Consider the following 21,362-nt stretch of genomic DNA (forward strand, 5'->3'; position numbering starts at 1 on the left):
TCACGGACTCATTCCTGAACAAAAAACAACATAATCGCTCATAGGAAAAAGTGTGACATCTTGAGTAGACAAACTCTTTTCTTATGAGCCCGGCCTTGATGGAAACATAACAGAAAGCTATAGTTCCAAAACATAGAAACATCAAAGACCAACAAAGAAGGATAACACTACACTAGGAAAGATGTGACCTATCCAGAAAAGAAGAACCGGCAAAACCACTTACATAAAAAACGTAACAATTTTTTCATACAAAACCTGACTTTGGTGAACTTGACCTTATCTTGAACGAAATAAGAATATCCAAATCCTCACATGGATAAAATCTAAATAATATGATGGCAAGAATCCAAAGGTTTCAAATCTATATGAACAAAGCGATCAAGCTACTCACCCGAGAGACCCTTGATGGTACATTTATCAAACCTATAACCCGGTCACCCAACGCGACATGAAAAGTGTTCTTCTGCCACTAACTACTCCAACCGCCATTGTAGAGGGTACCCATCAACCATGTATTTTTTCGGTTCAATGGTAGATGCACATAACTATGGTAGATGTCAACTTGACCATGGCTGGCGCCGCCCACCACGTTTCCACTCAAGGTATTTGTGGTACAAGTGAATTTGGCTTTAGTTTTTTCGACTGTTGTGTGAAGTTGACTTTGAGGTAGGTGCCTGATGTCAGTTTATACAGAGAAAAAATGTGTGATATGCTAGATTATTTTATACTCGTGGTCACATATATGGACTTGATGTGGCTTCTATTTTAACCTTATTGATGTTGAGTGATGCATCCGGGGTATGGTCTAATTGGTGGACCTCTAATGTCGGCCTCTCTGTATATAAGAAATGGTTGTTGCGTTGGATTATCTGTTGTGCGTGATTTGCTTGCTACTTAACTTTTATTTTTTGAACCACCCGCTAATTTGACCTTGCTAAAGTTGCAAGAAGTTGTTCATTTATGCTCTAGTGGACGGGTCCCGAATGTTACCTCCCGACACAAGGTTGCATGTTTTCAAGGTTAAAAATGTAAAAGAGAAGGGGCCGAACATGAGACCTTGGTACAGAATGTGTGCCTTGCCACTAGGCCAACTACTTCTTATATTTACATGCTTCTAAGAAGATTCTAGTAAGTCCATGTTGTCTATTTGCGTCTAATCAATGGAAGTTCTATTTCTAAGTGGCTTTAGTACAATCAAATATATCAAATGGATACAATATGCACGGCTAGGTGTACTCAACAAGTAATGAATCTATTAAAATCATTCCAGGAGTTCATCCTCTAATTTTCTAGTGCCCTCGGCCAAAATACAAATATAAAAACATAAACATCGTCGCCACGGAAAGGGTTCAACTACTTAATTATCAATCTTAGTACATTACATCACAATTAACACGCAAAATGTCGCACCACACAAATTAGTTCTACTAGCACAAGGCGCTTGAGTGCTTGACCACATCAAAGGACGACCCATTCCTTTCACATACAGTAAATCAGATTCAATTTCAAATTATTTAGTTGGGTTTAGTACCAAATTATTTAGTTCAAATTAGGCAGATCCGACCTGACCCTTGAGCCAAAGAAGGAGTGGTCACCATCATGAAATGGAGCGGCCCCTATATCGCCACCCATTCCGAGCCACACGAGAAGGATGTTACCCAATTTATCTTTGTTTTTATAAGTCTCGTGGTCCAACAACTGTAGAATATGCACGGGCACATGATACTTGGATGTAGGATGCATCGTCTACGAACGGTGGTTGCAGCACGCCATCGGCTATTATTGATTCCTGCACCCCCAACTCAACCAAGAGGACCTTCAACACATGCGCAGGTTCCACAATTATGCACTCACCGAGAAACACCACCTGTGTTTTGGAGGAAAGAATTTCATGAGATCACCATCGAGGCCATTCAGAAGCTCCTTCGCCGGCGCGTGGTCCAAAGCCCATTGTAACACGACATCAAAGCTCAACCTTTTCAAATATGGTAACTTCGAGGGACTCAAAGTTGCTCCAACCTGGGTGGTACCGTGCGAAACTCACTAGCACGCCTGCACGAGCGAATCCTTAAACATAAGAGAGTGTTGGAAATATACCCTAGAAGCATAATAAAGTTGTTATTAAGCCTAGGCGTACTCTCTCAAAAAAAAATCTTAGGTAGAAATCTAGAATAAATATTAAATTGACAGCCGTCAACGTCATCAAAGTCTTATGGGGAAGCAGCACACAACATCTTCATGTCCCTCCCATGAAAATGACGAGAGCAGAATCAGAGAACCACATATTCCAGTGAAGCAATCGAACGGAATGATTGATAAGGAACCACAACCAATAAACAGAAAAAATATCCAACTGAAACTGTCCACGGGAAGACTTGGCCTTCTGCCGCTTCATCCAAACTAACGCGCCTGTCCAATTTAAGGCTAGCAGGCATCATCTCCTTCACTTCTCTCTGCTTGTGCACGCGCGTATATGAATTTTGTTGTAAGGTATGCATACTATCTGAAGACATCTGCAAGCTTAGTTCAGATTCATGGAGAAAACAAAGCTCGTTTAGACGCTTAGAGATGAAACATGACTGGATTTATTTATTTATTTTGCTTCTTTTCAACTATGATTATGCTTTGAGTTGTGTCCTTTGTTCCTCGACTCTGTTAAAAACAGTTCATGCTAGTGCTCCACTGCGGAAAATAAATATTCATACTTTTCTTTTTGCAGGAAGAGCAGTTCTTGTATACATCTAGAGAAAGTTCACATCGTGTTTGCATTTTCAGCCCATTAGAGCACAGAATGGCTGGAGGGCTAGCACAGATTTGGAGAGAGTGGGAGATCCAAATACTGGTGCTCCTCAGCTTCACTCTTCAAGTCTTCCTCCTCGCTTTCGCGAGGATTCGTCGACGCAAAGGCTCGGCTGTGCTGAGGATCCTCCTTTGGTTAGCGTACCTGATGTCCGACTCCACCGCGATATACACGCTTGGTCACCTGTCGCTCCGCACCAGGAGTAGCGGCAGCAGCGAGAAGCACTACCTCATGGCGTTCTGGGCGCCGTTCCTCCTGCTGCACCTGGGTGGCCCGGACACGATCACCGCCTACGCCTTGGAGGACAACCAACTCTGGCTGCGCCACCTGCTGACTCTGGCCGTGCAGGTCCTGGGGGCCGCCTATGTCCTCTACCAGCTGTATGTTCCTAGCACCGGCAGGAGCTTGGTTATGGCCGCCTCCGTTTTGATGTTTGTCACAGGTCTCATCAAGTATGGGGAGAGGACATGGGCGCTCAAGTGTGCCAATATAGACAGCATTAGGAAGTCCCTCGATATAGGCGTCTGCGATCCTGATTCCGATGGCAGTCGCCGACCTTACGATGGACGACGACGAGGGGAACTGGATGCAGAGGAGGTTCTGCTAGGGGCTCACTACACGTTCAACGTTTGCAAGAGCCTCTTCGCCGACAGCCTGACAACGTCGGTGCCCGAACACGACGCCATGAACCGAGGCATCGAGCTCAACGGTGGCAAATACATGTACGAGCTGATCGAGATGCAGCTCTCGTTGATGTACGACATCCTCTACACAAAGGCAGCAGTGATTCACACTTGGTATGGCTGGTGCATCCGTGTCGTTTCTCCCACAGCCACTCTCACAGCATTCCTGTTGTTTCAGCTGGACAACAATGACAACATCGACGCTTACAGAGTTGATGCCATCGTCACATATGTTCTTCTGTTGGGGGCCTTGGTCGTGGAGACCACATCGCTGTTCAGGGCTATAGGGTCTTCTTGGACATGCGCGTCCTTGCATGTTCGGAGATGGGATTTGCTCTATGGTGCGCTCGTGTGCATCCGCAGGCGTTTCAAGGCCGCGAACAGCAGACGGTGGCTCTACTCTATCGGACAGTACAGCCTGCTGGGTTTCTGCACCCGTGACACGACGGAGTGGAGGAGTAGAATCACCAAGAGAGTAGGATTGGGGGACTGGTGGAACAAACTCCATTATTCGAGCACCACCGAGGTTTCCCAGAGTGCAAGGGACTTGGTGCTGGGAGCCATACCAAGACGGGAGCTAGGGGACATGAGGAACGCGCGGGGCAGGTGGATACTTCAGAAGGTGGGATTGTACGACGAGATCAGCTGGAGCATCGACGACGCTGACTTCGACCAGAGCATCCTTATCTGGCACGTAGTCACCGATGTCTACCTCTGTTGCCGCGAGACAGCACCACCGGCAGCAGCAGAAGCAGGGAATGAACAGGCCCAGGACCAGAGTGCAGATGATCTCCTAGCCAAAACAGTCAGAGAGCTCTCCAACTACATGATGTTCCTCTACGTGGTGCGCCCCGAAATGCTGCCCGGCCCTGTTCGCGGCAGTCGGTACGACAACAACTGCCATGGTCTGGACACACTATGGCAGCAGCGCTCGCCTGAGCTGCAAGGTAGGGACGATTATGGTGCACGTACACCGAGGGAGCACCTTGCCAGATTGCTTCTTCGCGAGTACGGTGACGATAGCGATGATCATGGTAGTGGTACTAGTAGTAGCAGCAGCCGCCATGCGGACGTGAGCTCCATTCAGATCGAAGATAATAACCCCCATGGTCTAGCTTACATCGATGGAGCTGGCCTTGCCGGGATGCTGCTCAGTGACGAGTGGGGCGTACCTGACGTGCTGCAGATGATTGCAGAGGTGTGGATCGAGATGCTGTGCTATGCAGCTCGCCACTGCAGCGAGGTTGCCCACTCCAAGCAGCTAAGCAACGGCGGCGAGCTGGTGACTGCTATCGGGCTATTGGTGGAATATACCGCGAGGTCTAACTTCCACCGTGACGGACTAGCAGCTGCTAACGGTACAGCACCAGCTGGGACGTCTATGGTGGATGGCGATGCCAGCACGAGGGCAGCAGAAATATCTACGACGGATGCCGATGCTGACAGGAGGGCAGCAGAGATATCTACGGCGGATGGCGATGCCAATGACGATGCGAGCACGAGGGCGGCAGATATATCTACGGCGGATGCTGATGCCAACACGAGGGCGCCAAAGCTGTCTGTGGATCCGGATGTTTGTTGAAGATTTCCGTCAGGCTTAAAATGAGTTATCCTGATTATATTTGGGAGTGTATTTCCCTCTCTCGACAGCGTCCGTTCCTTTCCAAAGGAAAGCTCTTCTAATCTTGTCTATAGCTTTGAACACCCATGGAGGAGGGTCCAACGACAGATGGTAGATTACAATTGCGCTAAGCACCAATTGAGGCAGAATTAATCTCCCCCTTGCGTCAACATATAGGTCTTCCACTGCGAAGCCTGGAAATCCTCCGTTCGAGCTTTTTTGTAGTGAAGCGGGAGGCCTAAGTATCTGATTGGGAACTTGAAGAGTTGGCAATTTAGGAGTGTGCATATCTCCCTTGCTTCCTCTTTGTTTGATGTAAAAGAAGTGAGAATGAAATCTCTGCTTTATTGATCATGAACTTGGGTATATATACAATCTGAACAGGTGCCAATGAGGCGGTAATTACAAGGTTCACGTCCGCTCGAAGAGGCATGACGCCTGTACAGCTTTGGCCAAACAATAACTACCTAGTTAGCTTAAGATCTAAGTTAATACTATATCTAACACTCCCCCTTGGAGAGCGCCGTTTCTTGAAAATCCCTTGTATAATCTTCATAATACTCTTGTATAACCTTGAGTGTGTTCATGTATATTCTTCATAGTCCTTGATCTTTATATCTTGATAATCTCTCCCCAAAAACCCTGTGGAAAAAAATATGAGGAGGGTAGTATTTTCTATGTTGCTAAAACTCCTTTAAACCCTTTGGGATAGAAAATAGTCCAACACGTAAAGATTGTTGTCTCCTTGAGAACTCATATGAAAAAACCTTAGAGAAGGGAAAAACCTCATGAATGAGTTTGGAGATAATAAAAATGCTTTTTGTACTTCCTTTCAAAAACCCAGTGGAGAAAATAGGAGGTACGACATATATTTTGTGTAAATATTGCAAAGAGTGCAATATGACGTGCCACTCAAAACTCCTGTAAAACCCAATGGAAAAAATGTATGGAGAAAGCAATGTGGCATATCTAAACGCTTGTATTTATGTTGTCTCATTAAAAATATTTTATAAGAAACCATTAGGGAAAACTCAATAAGGGAAAAAGAGTACAATATATATGATCTAATGATCATCACCGGGTTATAATTTGGGAGTTTTACTCCCCCTAGACTTTGCAAGTCTAAAAGTTGTCTCACACCAATACATGAACTTAAATTCAGGAATATGAAACCTATAAAACACTGGATTTTCACATGATATGTTGCAAGGTGTTTATCTCCCTAGTTTGGAAAATATTAATTTAACCCTTATGCATTTGAGCAATACAAGTGGTATTATATGATAGATAATGGTGGGTGATTCTGTTGAATCTTAACCACATGATCTTGCATGTGGTCAATCAATATATGAATCCATTAGAATCTATTTTGTTTCCCTAGTTAGAAGGCTCTTTCATTGAATTCGGTCTATGATAGCCAATGTAGATTACACGATGGTCAAATCTTAATATTCCAATGTGGAATTAATCAAGATCGTTTGTGCCTTACATATACCGGATGATATTACTTACACCAACCTTTTAGTTGAGGTTTGCACTTTAAAGAAATTGACAACAAAACATTCGCATTCGCGGTGTAGTTTGTAATTAGATATGGAACAAGAGGTCCAATATCATTGCATCACTACTACAATGTATGAATGAATTTATATCCCTCTTAGGGATAGTGTGACCATATGTATCTTTGATTTGATTTATCCATATTTAATTCCTCCAAAATTTATGGATAAGTAAATATTGATTGATATGTATTCCGAAGGAATATACTCAAGTTATAAACTTGGTTCTATCCAAATCTCCATCTTGATATGATTGTAGGGACCTTTCATGTATATGACTTTGACGATAAAAGCATCAATATATACAAAGGTCATGTAGAATCTAATTAGGGATTTTGTTTATGACTACATATAAGCAATCGTTATTGTACGAGTAATTCTTCATAAGAAGGAGCTCTTATAGTCAATTGTACCACACAATTTATGTTTGACTGTTTTAAGTCATAGAGTGACTTTTGTATTATTACACATATGTTGCGATTTATTTTGGATTTGGATGTATAAGTTTTAAGGACTTTAATATAGATATCAAAATTGAGTGACCCATATGATTATGTAATCACTACATCCATCAATCGCATGGATAGGTTATTTATAACTATCAATAATATTATCATCGAAACATAATTCCACTTATACCAATAGGGTATGTGCTACAAGCCTCGCTTTTTCACCACCTAATTGCTCATTTTTTGTTGTTAACAAAATATCATTTGTCTTCCAGAGGCAAGGTGCTTATGAGGAGTTGGTATTATGATGTTAAATACCTCCCTTTTTTTGGGCAAGTATTATTCTTATTCAATTGCTTCCTTATAGTTGAACCAATATATGAGTGCATTAGGCACTCTGCCATGGACTTTGGTTCAGGGCCCTAAAGATTTTAGCAATTTTAAGAATAAATATATTTGTCGACAAAATGTAGTCTTTGTTTTATAATTCCATTGAATCTATAAGATTTGTGGAAATGTGATTAAAATATTTTAACTCCCTCATGATTTCCCATAACTATGGAGTTAAAGTGTTTCGATGTCCCAACACCTAAAATTGTACGCGCATTTGTGTTGGGTTTGGATGATGGGCATCCGGTATGTTTTATTCAACTTGAGGTTGAACTACATTCACTTGTTGAGCATCTAATTTCCTATGTTTCCGCGGAAGCATGTGAGAATTTATATCTCATGTGACCTAGTTTCTCCCTCTTTTGCTCTCATTTGGGGAGGCATGTGATCATATTAGGTACCTTCACTATTTTGGCACATTGTTTGCATGCATAATATGATTTTATGACATATTTGTCACGATTAAATGTATGTGGCAGATTTGCAATGTGTTGCAAATTTATGATTGAACTTATCGTTCAGATTTTCAAGTACGTGAATATGAAGACTGAAAGTCTATGACATTTATAATTTATTTATCAGCATTCTTTGTGGTACTAATCTCCCCCTAATGCCGAAAAATGTCCTTATTGCAAACGCAATCAGCGTACGGGCTATCAATAACTCCCTTGTTAGGGTCTTAATGTATTTTACGGATAATAGAAAATTATACCGTAGTTATTTATCACATAGATCCCAAATTGATGTGAGTGTCCATGATGTACGATGGGGTGGTGATATTGGTATATAACCGAATTATCACAGATGGAAAATACTTGTTTGATTTCCACGTACTTATACTTACTGCAAGGGGAAGCAGTATGATAAGCAGTTTTTGTGATCTGTATCAGATCTACGACGTGTAAGACCGCATGTGTCCAACAATATGTTCACAAGTTAAAAATTTGTCAAAGTGGTCATTTAGTTAGTTTGATTCTTTTGGTAAAGAAATTAGATACACTATTCTGGGTATGTACAAGAGGTACTTAGTAAAATCACAAATGCTTGTGAAAATGATAGTTGTATTGGTTTAACAAATATGTTATTAATATTTTGCTCTTAATTTGATAATTTAAGCAATTAATTTAGTAAAATCATGGGTTTGTGGAGATTAGAGACCCACATAAGAGTATAAGACCATCTGAAAGAGCAAAGTCTAAACCCCGGGTTTTGTGTGTTTGATGACAACACTTGAACAATCTCACCGTGTGCTTTGAGTATCCTTGTTAGATTTGCAACTGCACGGTGACCTCGCTGGTCACGTCAAGATCGGAGGACTGAAGCATAGCTTATAGGTTTTCTGATTTTGTATGTGTATCGCGAGGTAACATGGTTGGAGAGGAAAAGAGGAGAAATCAGTTTTTGTCAGGCCGGTACTACCGGTACTAGTAGCGGTAGTACCGCTACCCCTATTAGTACCGCCCCATGGCACCGCTCTGGAGTTCTGCGCTGGATTTGTCTCACAGAACAGGTTACGGTACCTCAAGCAGTACTACCGCTTGAGAGCGGTAGTACCGCCCGAGGTACCGCTTAAGTACCGTAACGGGAGTTACGGCCGTACCGCTCTGGTACCGCTTCGGTACCGCTTGGGATCCAGTAAGGTTTGGAGCCCATTGCGGTACCTCGAGCGGTACCGCGAGCGGTAGTACCGCTATGTGTCCACGTGGATAAGTTCTGTGGGATTTCGAATCCAGAGCGGTAGTACCGCTTCCCAAAGCGGTAGTACCGTTTAGGCAAAAACTGCAGGTAACGGTTGGATTTCGGGGGGCCTATTTAAAGGGCCCTTCTTCCCCAACACGATTTTATCTCTTCTCTCTCTCTCCTCCATTGTTGCTGAGCTTAAACCTTGAGGATCTCCCCAACCATCCAACCAATCTTGCCCAAATTTTGAGGAGTGGTGGAGGAGGCCCCGATCTATAGTTCTACCAAGAAAGATTTCACCAATACTTGCTAGTCCTTAGTGGATCTTGGAGTTAGGGTTCCTATGGTGGGATCTTGGAGAAAGTGCACCTATGGAGGCTAGCTTGGTGTTGTGCTAGCTTCATAGGTTGTTGGGAGCCTCCTTGTGGTGTGGAGCTCGCCCCAATCTTGTGAAGGAATCACCGCCTCGACCGGTGCCATAGTGGAGAAGGGGGAGCCCCTTTGTGGAGCTCTCTCGAGGAAGAAGGTGAGGCCTTCCTTCGTGGTGTGGCCGCCTAGCCTCTTGTGTGAGGCTAGCACCTCCTCAACGCAGACGTACTCTCTTTTGTGAGAGGAACCGCGGGAAACAAACCTCGCCTCGTCTCCGCGCTATCCGGTTGTCCCGCTCCTTACTCTTACTATCTTGCTTGTTCCTTTGCTTTTTGCACTTGTCTAGGATCATAGTAGGAACACCGCCACTGCTAAAGCAATCACCTTTACATTCCGCACCGCTAAAACTGAAAAGGCTAAAACTTGACGTAGCGTCCATTCACCCCTCCCTCTTGTTCGCTACGATCCATTCACCATCCATTAGAGTGTCTATGAATACCATGAAATAATTATATGACCCAGATAGTTGTTCAATAGTCCACATGTATCTTCTTTAATAAGTTCAATAAATTTTAGCAGTGTGAGAGACTTATAAAAAAATACTCATGACACATTAGGTGCTCATAAAATCTGAGATTTGAGAATTTTGCAACTTTTAAGTTGTGACCAACGAAATTTTCACTAATTTGGTTTTTCCCGCAATATCCCTATAATGGGTGACCAAGGCGATTATGAAATTTTTTAAATTCATGAAGATCCGAAAAAATAATTTCTACGCAACAAAGTTTAGTATGAATTTAGTTCATACATTGAAATGTCATGTATGGGAAACATGATATATATGGACAACATACCACATATGGTAGTATAAATATGGGCTTATGGGGATAGGTATGCGACTAAACAAGATTTCCAAAATGTGTTGGTAATTTCATTCCACAAGAAAACTATTATTGCAAACGAGTGTATCTCCAACCGAACTAGGTTTATGTTTTCTTCATGATGAAGATTATAATTACAATAATAGTTGCGGATAGCTGTGGGTGCGCCCAATAGCCTCTCTTGGGACATGATTTCTTTGTAGTTTTTCGAGGCTTATATTAAATTTAAAATTCTATTAAAACCATCGGTGTGAATACTTTCTCTCACTGAACTCCCAATCACTACCGGTTAGATTTGGGGCTATCTGCTGGAGATGCTCTAATGAGTACAATATGAATTATTTGTGTTTACAATAGTCTAATTCTACGATCCCGAGTTTCAGTGCTCTCTCTAATTTTTTTTAAAATAAAAATATATTTATAAGTTATTAAAAAACCTGAAAATAATTCTGAAGATTGTTAGTGATACATCTCACAATCATGCAAAATCTCAACCTGAAATTCTTTTTATTTTATGCTAGACAAAAATAACAAAATCTGATATGTTTTTAGAGATTTGAAAATAACTACTCACTTTTGTCATTTTTGCCCGTAGCTTAAAATATAAAGTATTTGAAATTAATATTTTACACGTTTGTATGGTACATTATTGATTATATGCAGATATTTTTTCAGGATTTTTTGAATCTTAAAATTATGATTTTAATTTATTTGAAAAACTAGAACACTGGTGCTCATATCCTCTGATTCTACCCCTACGACGTTCCGTTAAATCAGGGTTCATAAACAACCAGAACGTCCTTCTCCCCAGAAGACGCCCAAGTCGTTCGACCCGATCCCCAAATCCGTACGCATCTCATTCTCATGGCGGCGAGCCTGTGGCGAGCGGTGATGGGCAGCGGCGCCCCGTCGGCGCAAGCGGACCCCACGGACGGCGTCGACTTCTGGCGCGCCCCCGAGCGCGGGGGCTGGCTGGACAAGCAGGGCGAGTACATCAAGACGTGGCGGCGGCGGTGGTTCGTGCTCAAGCAGGGGAAGCTCTTCTGGTTCAAGGACTCCACCGTCACGCGCGCGTCGGTGCCCCGCGGCGTCATCCCCGTCGCCACCTGCCTCACCGTCAAGGGCGCCGAGGACGTGCTCAACCGCAAGTTCGCCTTCGAGCTCTCCACCCCGCGCGAGACCATGTACTTCGTCGCAGACTCCGACAAGGAGAAGGAGGAGTGGATCAACTCCATCGGCCGCTCCATCGTCCAGCACTCCCGATCCGTCACCGACGACGAGATCGTCGACTACGACAGCGGCCAGCCCACAACCGGCGACAGATCATAGATTCGTCGATCCATCGGACACGGCCGGTGACCCTGTAACTTATCTTTCTACTCCTACTTATTTAGGAATTTGATTCTTGTTTTCTGCGGATATCACGTGTGCATTAGTGATGGCTATCGGTGATTTAGGTGTACAGCCTTGTACTCTTTCATGCTACGGATCGGTTTGCTTCATGTAACTTTTTTCAAGTATTGTTCAATCTGTTTGGTCAATTGACCTGCGTTAGTTCTTAACTATTCTTAAGTGTAAATTTCAAGCTGTAGAAAATTTGTCATGCTAATGTGTCTTACCGTTTTGGACTTGCTGTGATTTTTTACCTTACTATGGGTGGATATCTAGTAGGCTTTTGATCTATAAAATCATGATTGAATTGTAGCTTGCTTATTCAAGATCTTCATTTGCTACTTCTGCGACAACCTGTTTAGTTAGCCATGACGTACTCACACCTATTCTTATACAGATAGTTTTTGCTATCCTTCCTTTGCCTTCAGTATCAACAGATAAAAGGCAGCGCAGGATTGCATCCATTTATATTGTGTTTTTATGAGTATGTAACTCAAAATGAATGTTCTCCAGCGATTTTTTCATGCAGATAACACCCATTTAGTCAGAACATTTCACCTTTGATTCGGACCCGGGTGGGTGAGGGTGAGCTCTAGCCACCAAGCCAGCGCTTGGTTCTCAATGTGTAACTCAAAATAGCTGTTGTACCAATAGTTTAATCATGTTGAGGCATCCACAAAGCAAATGACTGTACACAAAGTATGATTATAAGCAAATGATTTTGAACTAGTGATGTTTTAAGCATGGTTTAAAAAGCGTCGCCTAGGCGTCAAGGCGCCCCCCTCCGCTTTGGAAAAACGGCCGCTTTAGGCGCCTAGGCGCCAAAGCGCCCCCCCCCCCTCCTTAAGGCGCCAAGGCGTCGCTTTTAAAACCATGGTTTTAAGTATACCTCCACTGATTATATCCCCCCTCCTCAATTATTGAAAAATGCAAGACTCCATCTCATCATTGGAAATACCTAAGCTCAAGAGCTGAATGCTAACCTGATTCCTATTGTTGCGCCTTTAGGAGACAGATGTGGCAAGTATTGTAATCATGGAGATAATAGTTACACAATGCGTCCTGATAACTCTGGTTAGTAGCATAGAAGTACAGAGTATTATTTTTTTTTTCTCCTAAATTTGTTCATGACTTACGAATGCTATAATGCTTATGTCTGATTTGAGGACCCAGAAAGATAAAAATTTGTACACATTCAATCTGTTATTGTACCAAGGTGTTCATGTAAGATAACATTCACATACTGGTATATGATGACACTTAAATTTGGACCCTGAAGAAGATAGTATGTGTCTACTTTTGAAACAGGTATATGGATGTAGTTAGAGGTGCAAACTAGATGGTTTCAGTTTGGTTAGGAATGCAGACACCAAATTGAGGAGCAGCTTGGTTCTGGTGCATGACTTGCGAGTTATGAACTACAGTGCTTATACCTGTTAATCTTGTTAAGAGCACATTTTTGTATTGCGGGAGGATCTTTGCAGTTATTGCAAGTATTTTCCTGATAAGCCGAGTCTTTTTTTCCCATAAAGCTTCTCATCTCAATTTTACCCAGCCAGTTCTCTGTAGTTTGAATTGTAACATTGTTTAGCCTTCTTTAGCTCTGTTGTTTATCAAGTTAGTGTCAGTGTAGCTGTAACATGCTCATACCAGATCTGCAAGTCTGGTATAGCCTTTTTTGATATAAGTGCAACATTTGAGTTTGTTGTGCCGGCAGGCCCTCTGCCACCAGTGTTCTGTACTTATTTGTCAAGTATGTTCACATACCATATGGTTTGATTACCAGGATTTGTAAGTTGCTTCTCCAAAATCACACCATCGTAGTTCAATGATGGTAATATTTTTGATCTGGGGATCCATATGGAGAAAAAAATTTAACAGAGCAACATATAATTTGTCATCAACCGATCTGTTGTTGGTGCTATTAGCCTATTACCATGTTTATATTTAGCATAGCCTTTTCTTTCAGTCCAGAACTCTCAAAGCTTGGGCCAGCTTCATCTAAAACTTTATTCTCTTATTAATGTAAATTGAATGAGATGTTTGGATGAACTACTCTACCACCATCTGTGGGATGTAGTATAGACTTTTCTTTCTGTCCATTTGTTCATGTAAAGATAAAAATTGGTAGACACATTTGATCTGTAAAACTTGTGTAGAACACACTTCTGTATAGGTATTTTTCCTGATAAACAGACTACTTCTTGGAGTATTTTTTTCTCGCAAAGCTTCTTATCTCACTTCTACCCACCCTGTTCTTCATGTTTGAGTTTCTAACATAACATTTTTTTAAGGCTTATTTAGCTCTGGTATGAGCATAACATAACCGCGCAACTCAACTTTTTTATGCACTTCAGAAGTTCAGATTATTCTCTTCTTTTCTTCATGTAAACATGTACATAGTTTTGCAAGCCTACAACTACGAAAGGATTACTTCTTTTTTGAAACAAAAGAGGAAAGAGATAGGGTAAATATCCTAACTTAGCTTTTGTGTATCATGCTAGGTTCAGAGAAAATAGGGCTTTCGTGCAAAGGATACCAGCAGGTTCAGGCGTTCATTTACTTGCAAAACTATGTGCAGGCTGAAGTCATATTTACGCACGATCTGGTTGTACAGGTACCGACTCTACTTAAATTAGCAACCAGAAACTAGAAATAGATGCATCATCGGTGTCACACAAACGGGCAGCTAAATGCAACAGCCGGCACACATATATAGCTTTTGCATATTTCAAAACCACATCAAACATGCATGCACCAAAGTTTGATGCACGCAATCAAACTGCTTCTTAGTTCAGATACACACCAGACACTCACATAAGTAGTTCAGATACACACCAGACACTCACATAAGTAGCTAATCCCGCTGGGGTAGAGCGGGATCCCACAGATGGAGTAGACCGGCTCTCCTGGCGGGAGGGGAGGTGGGATTGGCGGCAGTCCCATCCCCCTTGCATCGTTAAGTTGAACGCAGGCACACACACATCAAACACTCTCAATCTCAAACCACACATATCTCGGTCAGGCTAGCGCACACAGGCACGAACCGGACCGCCTGTTATTTGAAAGCCACACATGAGGTTAGAGCCACCATAAGCTCACACCTGACACAACAACACATGATAGTAGTTAAGGGCCACCCATCAATTGATAGATGGCCATCACACCTGAAATTCTCCTTCAAAGCACACGATCAAACCAAGGCACACAGCCGCAGGATGGCAGGATAGCATCCATCACTCCAAATCAGCAAGCTAGTCCCCATGAAAGAAACACATTTACACATCCCGGTAAAGTGCAGTGTAGGAATCACCTAGGCAACGTGAGATGGAGAAACAAGGGGTGAGCAAGCTAACTCCAACCATGCATTCAAAGAAATATGAATATGCAGACGAGTATACCTGAGGACGGATGTCCTGGGCAGTTTCTTCTTGTAGTGGCGCGAGTGAACCGGTGGCTCGAAGTGGCTTGGGTGGTGGCCGGCCTCGGCGCCGTCCCACTCCAGCGCGTCCCACACATCGTTCTCGATCTCGACGGTCAGCTTCTTCACTCCTGGACCACGGGCCTCCACGACCGGCAGCCGGCGCAGGCCAAAGCATCCTCTGATCTTGATGCTCTCGAGTATGGGCGCCACCATATTCACCTCGCATATTTGTCGCAGTGTGGCGAGATCGTGCAGGTGGATAGCGGTTAGCTTTGGGAACGCTACACCTTTGGTGACTATTTCCAGGGGGTACTCTCCGTCCAGCACAAAGATGTGCTTGAGCACACCGCAGTGGCGGATGTGGAGGGTCTCCAAGCTGGGTAAGGAAGAGAACCACACGGGGAACACGAACTGAAGCCTGGGGCAGGAGCTTAGGTGTAGGTACCGCAGATTTTGGAAGGAACTAATTTGCCTGGGTAGTGCTTGTCCAAACCATAATTCGAATAATAAGTTTTTTTGGATAATATTTTCAAGGCGGTAACCTCTACCCAAAATCTGGCGGGCCATCGGGAGATCCAGTGCCCAGAAGGTTTCCAGTTTATAAAATCCATCCGACCGTGACGGGAACACTGTATACAAATTGGGGCAGCTCTCCACGCGGCATTGCTTGAGCACTTCCAATTTTCCCACAGGTATAATAATACCGTGTCTAGCCGACACATTGTGCACATGTAGGGATTCCGCAAACAATTTCATTATATAAGCTAAGTTATGTGGTTGAGAATCTCCATCATCTCCATCATCTCCATCCAGTGCGCTCTCCAAGCCACAACTTCCTTGAGCAATCTCGATATGTCGGTCCAGGTTGGTAGTAGGTGGCTCCGGAAACGCCTGCATGTGGGCATCTCTGACCATGCTAAGGACATCAATGTATTTGCTTGCTGGAACAGAGCACACTTGATCACTGTACATGACGGTCTTCTCCTCACAGACTGCTTTGAGTTGAACAGATGTCTTGTACACAGGTGATGACGTGACATGGATATCAAAATAAACATCCTTAATGCTACTGGCCCGGCTTTCCTTTGATATTGGGGGGCATAAGGACCAAACAAGCCTTGCATCCTCAACAACAGCATGCACCTGCAACTTGAAGGGTTTATTCTGACTAAGTGATGGCCAAGGACGAACAGTTCCAGCTCGCGTGTCTATGCACAACAACTCTAGGTCAGCTTGTGTGCCAACACCACCCCATCGTATTGCACGAAGGTGCTCACATCCTAGCAGAAATAGTCGTTTGATACTTGGGACTTCAACCACCATGGTTTCAAAGTCAAGAACTTTAATTGCACTTCCTGACAGGTCTAACTCGACAAGATTTAATAACCCGCGCAAGAACAGATTATCCAATTGTGTGCAACCTTTTAGGGAGATCTTATAGATATTGTTGGCACCTTCCTCATCTGATTCCTTATATGGGCTGATTTCTTCCATAGGTTGATCAACAGCTGGTTTATGTCGAGTTGGTGGGACATAACCATCAAGTCTAAATGACCTTAGCAAGCGAGGGAGCACATCAGGCACAATATCTTGAAGCTTAGTGCAACCATCCAGGACAAGCACCTGAAGGCTACTCACTTCTGTTAGGCTGCTTGGTAGAATTTCCATATCACTATTGCATGACAAATCAAGTATCTCTAGCTTTGTCTTGCCGAGGAAGGAGTTGCTCGAATCTGTGGAAATATTGGGTTCACATGTTGGTTTGATTATCCGGAGCCTCTCTAGGTTAGGTAGTCGCCCTTGTAAGCAGGTTGTGTATTGCCAACACATGAATCCCTCTATATTTAGCTCTCTGATGTTGGCCATGAGATCAATCTTTTCTTGAGATAAGATTTCAGTCCAATACGTGGAGCATAGGTCTAGCACCCTCAACCTATACAAATATGCCCACTCAGTGTGATCCCTTATTTCACTTGTATTGTTATCGGTACAGTGGTCTAATCCAAGGAACTTGAGGCTATGGCATTTTACAAAAGGAGGTGATGCAAAACTGAAGGCACAACAACAAAGAATTAGCACACCAAGGATGCTAGAATGTTGAAATAAACTATTTGTCAAGGCTAGCGGTGGTTCAGATATGTCAAACTTCAAGATAAATGATGATGTCTGTGCAGGAATATTTTTTATACCATGTAGATTTGTATCCTTCGATGTGACTGAAATCCAACGGTATGGTCCTTCTTTATATTTCTGATCATCTTTAACTGTCAAGAATGAAAGCTTCAAATGTTCCTTGAACATCCGAATCACTCCAGGAATCATAGAAGCATCACACTCCAAACTTATCTCTCTATGAAGCATATCGCTTATCTCCCTTTCTATGTCCTCATGCAGTATCCCGTCACATATCCAACAATTGGCAGCATGACTAGCCCAATCATATTTACTGGTGGTGCAAAAGGTGGCGTGCAGGAATAATTTGTACAGACAACAATCTGCGACCATTGTCGGGTCGATGCCCGCAGCTATGATGGCAGCCTCTTTACACAAGAGTGCATAGAAAGTTTCAGGTGTTAAATAAATATAAGTGTCATAAGCAAAAACATGGGTGATCCTCAACTTGTGTACCAGCTCGTGCTTTTTATAATTTTTTATGGTCAGCAACCTCCTTCCCGAGGTCCATATCAAAATGTTGTGGGCAAACTTGCCAAACGGAGGAACACCAGAACCATATAAATCAATCTCGGCATCACTCCCATTACAAAATATCATCAAAAATCTACTATCCCTCAAAATATCATTAATTTTTCCTGACACACTTACTATCTCAGCCCTTGACTTTTCATCAATTCCATGAAAATCATCCTCTTCATCCTGCTTATCTAGAATAGCCATTGTTGACCGATCAAGTTTCAGTTCCTCTGCGATTGCCCTCTGCATTGATCTTCTACTTTTCCATTCTAAGCAATCTATAAAAATTATCCTGTCAAAGCATAATTTCGGAGTGTCTCTCCTAAAAGGAAGCTTTTCTGCCATGGATCTCATGACGACGGACGCCCCGATTCCGTTCCATCCACCATAATAGATTACGCTTTGATCCACCATGTTCTGAATACAATTAAATAGTGCCTCTCTGGTGGCATCAACATCTCTGGATTTTATGTGCTGGAGCAAACATTGCAATTTAGTTTTTCTTTCAACAAAAGGAATATATTAATATCGATAAGATACCAATTACACTCAGCTTCTGCAACAACGAAATCTCTTAAAAACATTACGGATGCACACAACCCAATTACAAAAAAGAAGAAGAAGAAAAATAAAAGATTCTGCTACGGAGATCAAAATCTTGTAGCTGCACCACAAACCACAATCCATCAGGCACAACCAATTAAGGCCAAACCTTGGGTTTTCCTCCTGAAGCAAATCCGTCCTCTCAAAACAATGCCTCTCAAAACCATCGCCTCCCGCTGAATGAATATTTCACCTTTATGAGACACACAGATGTCAAACCTGGGGTTTGAACTCTGATGGGCTGGGGGTACAACCACCCTCCTAACCACCCAACCTCAGGTTGGTTCTCGGCAGACATAACCAATTAAGGCCATACATTGGGTATTCACCCTGAAAGATAAGTGTTGCTGCCTCCACTTGCCGATGTCGTTGCAGCAAGTCAAGAAACACCAAGCAAAGTCCACTTCACCACGAAGACTCAGTCCGTCACTACTAGACCTCAGATCTCATCTGTCATAACATTCTCCGCCATTGTATTCTCCATGAAAATCGGAAACCGACATGTAGAGACAGCGAAGGTTCGCGTCATTCCCTCCTGGAGCCGCACTGCCAGAAATATGGGTGCACACGACTAAATCCCATCCGATTTAGAAATCTACATGCATTAGACGCCCAATGGAGATCACCGGCGGAGCCTTCTGGAACTCGTCACCATCCAGATCGATGAGAGTCGGCACCATGCAGAACACTGTCATCTTGGCGCAAGAAGGACATAAGGACCGCCACCTTTATTAGGCAGATCAACCCCCCCCCCCCCTCCACCACCACCACCACCACACGCATCGGAGATCTCAACGGGCCCTCCACCACCACCCGCACCATGCGGAGAAGAGGGGATGAGTTGTACCATGTCCCCCGAACCAGACGTCGTGTTGCCTTTGCGACCACAACTATCCCCAAGGTCGTAGAAGAAATTCGGGGCCGCCACCCCGGCTTCCATCTCCGCCGAACAAGTCGCGCCATCCAGGGCCACCGCGAAGCTCTGACCGAAGGTCTCACCAGGCGAGGAGGAGGCCCCCGCCACCGCTAGTCGCGCCCGGAGATGAGAGCATGCCACCACCGTCTGAGGGGCTTTGGCCACCGACTTCCTCCGGCAGCGGCGTGGAGATGCGGGGAGGGGGGAGGGGGATGGTGGTGGCTAGGGTTTCGCCCGAGCCGCCCCTGGGAGCGACACGAGCCTCTATCGTTTCTATCGATGGGGACGGTACTCATTTCTATCAATGGGGACAGTACTCATTTCTATCAATGGGGACGGTTCTATCTATCATAGCAGCAACATTATTTATTAAATGAATTGATATCAACATACAATATGAGCATATAAATGAAGAATGGGCGCGTCGGTGAACTAACGAGTGGGCATTTGAACACTCATTGCAACTAAATTGACATGTTACATCTAGGCTAAAAGCATAGTACAGCTGGCGAAAAGAAAGCCACCTGCTGTTACTTAATGAATGCAAAATGCACCAGTGTTTTGTACCTTTTTAGGAATACCCATGTTGAATTCCTCGGTGGAAGAACCAAGAACGAAAAAGAGCAGCGAACCAATCAATCCATCTAACCCATCAATGGAAGATTTCAGCCACCGCCTAAATAAAGGAGAACAAAAATAACACCGTAAGCACTGCCGGCCTCAAAAAAAAAAATTATCCCCACAGTGCTATATATGCAAAAGACAAGTTTTGTTTCATTCTGCAGCGAAATTTTGCAGAACAAGGTTTGAGGGTACCAAGAAAGCTGGCAGGCGTTGAAATTTCTTATACCGGAAGGCAGAAGGTGCGTACCTCAATGGTATATGTATAGCCGCAGCTTTAGAATATAGAAACTTGATTTCAACAACTCGAAGCACCGCGATCTGTTTCTGCTAACAGCAGAGTTGCAGAATGTTCAAGAGTAATATTGTTGCCTGCCGCTGTGGAGTTTGGCCTTTGGCTATGATCGATTCCTTGCTTGTTGCCTCCCTATACTTCCTCTGGTTGTGGATTCTTTGCTGCTCGGCTGCCACATTTCTCTTTACCAAAGCCAATCGCATGATGACGCCCAGCTCTCTTTCTTTCCAAAGATGATTCTTAAAGCATCTTGTTAGGCAAACAGAATCATATATGCAGTTAGCATATTCTGTTATGCTCTTTCATATTGAGCCATTATGGTAGCCATAATGGTCCGATTATATGCAATATCTCGAGCACTAAATATGGAAGAGCATAACATGCTAACCGAATATATGATTCGGTTTGCCTAACACATCCCACCATCAGCCCCAAAAGCCCCGCCCTCTCCCCCCACAATTATTATTTATTTGAAGCTATTTTAAATTTTAAATATTTATTAACCTTGAAAAAGGACCCCCCCACCCACCAAAAAGGGGTTTTGGGGCTCCGACCAGAAAACATGCCACCATGCCGGCACGCGCCGCGGCCTGAAACATCGTCCGACACTACCGCAATATGTCAGACATTGTCGCAGCCCGATGCGAAGGGGTCGGTGGGGGCCGTCGACAACGATCTCCACATTGGATTGGCCGCACAGGTCCCTCTCGGCAGCGACTCAACCATTCCCCCCCCCCCCCCCCCCCCCCCCCCCCCGCCGCCCTCCCCCCTCCCCCCGAGCGGTCGGCTCTAGTCCCATCCCCGCGCCATCGTCGCCCACGATTCGACGCGTAGGAAGCTCAGCGGCGTGTACTGATGGCGTGTGCTTGTCGTACGCAGACTTCACACTGTTGGGGAACCCCAAGAGAAAGGTATGATGAGCACAGCAGCAAGTTTTCCCTCAGTAAGAAACCAAGGTTTAATCGACCAGTAGGAGAAAGGCGTGACT

At 43.9% G+C, this 21,362-nt stretch overlaps 3 protein-coding genes across 3 annotated transcripts; 2 read left to right on the forward strand and 1 right to left on the reverse strand.

Moving 5' to 3' along the window:
• The first annotated feature begins 2,266 nt into the window (after positions 1-2,266).
• Positions 2,267-5,479, forward strand: LOC127344391 (uncharacterized). The gene is made up of 2 exons (XM_051370656.2): positions 2,267-2,490; positions 2,720-5,479. Exon 2 carries the CDS (start codon positions 2,792-2,794, stop codon positions 5,063-5,065), a length of 2,274 nt encoding a protein of 757 aa, XP_051226616.1. The 5' UTR covers positions 2,267-2,490; positions 2,720-2,791; the 3' UTR covers positions 5,066-5,479.
• A 5,738-nt stretch (positions 5,480-11,217) lies between these two features.
• Positions 11,218-11,973, forward strand: LOC127344390 (pleckstrin homology domain-containing protein 1). Its single transcript, XM_051370655.2, has one exon. It carries the CDS (start codon positions 11,297-11,299, stop codon positions 11,759-11,761), a length of 465 nt encoding a protein of 154 aa, XP_051226615.1. The 5' UTR covers positions 11,218-11,296; the 3' UTR covers positions 11,762-11,973.
• A 2,448-nt stretch (positions 11,974-14,421) lies between these two features.
• Positions 14,422-20,511, reverse strand: LOC127344389 (uncharacterized). The gene is made up of 4 exons (XM_051370654.2): positions 20,330-20,511; positions 20,026-20,134; positions 15,226-18,413; positions 14,422-15,137 (listed from the first exon to the last, which is right to left on the reverse strand). Exons 2-4 carry the CDS (start codon positions 20,041-20,043, stop codon positions 15,134-15,136), a joined length of 3,210 nt encoding a protein of 1,069 aa, XP_051226614.1. The 5' UTR covers positions 20,044-20,134; positions 20,330-20,511; the 3' UTR covers positions 14,422-15,133.
• Positions 20,512-21,362: the final 851 nt, after the last annotated feature.

This window comes from Lolium perenne, chromosome 3, assembly GCF_019359855.2.
Source record: "Lolium perenne isolate Kyuss_39 chromosome 3, Kyuss_2.0, whole genome shotgun sequence".
Classification (NCBI taxonomy): Eukaryota; Viridiplantae; Streptophyta; class Magnoliopsida; order Poales; family Poaceae; genus Lolium; species Lolium perenne.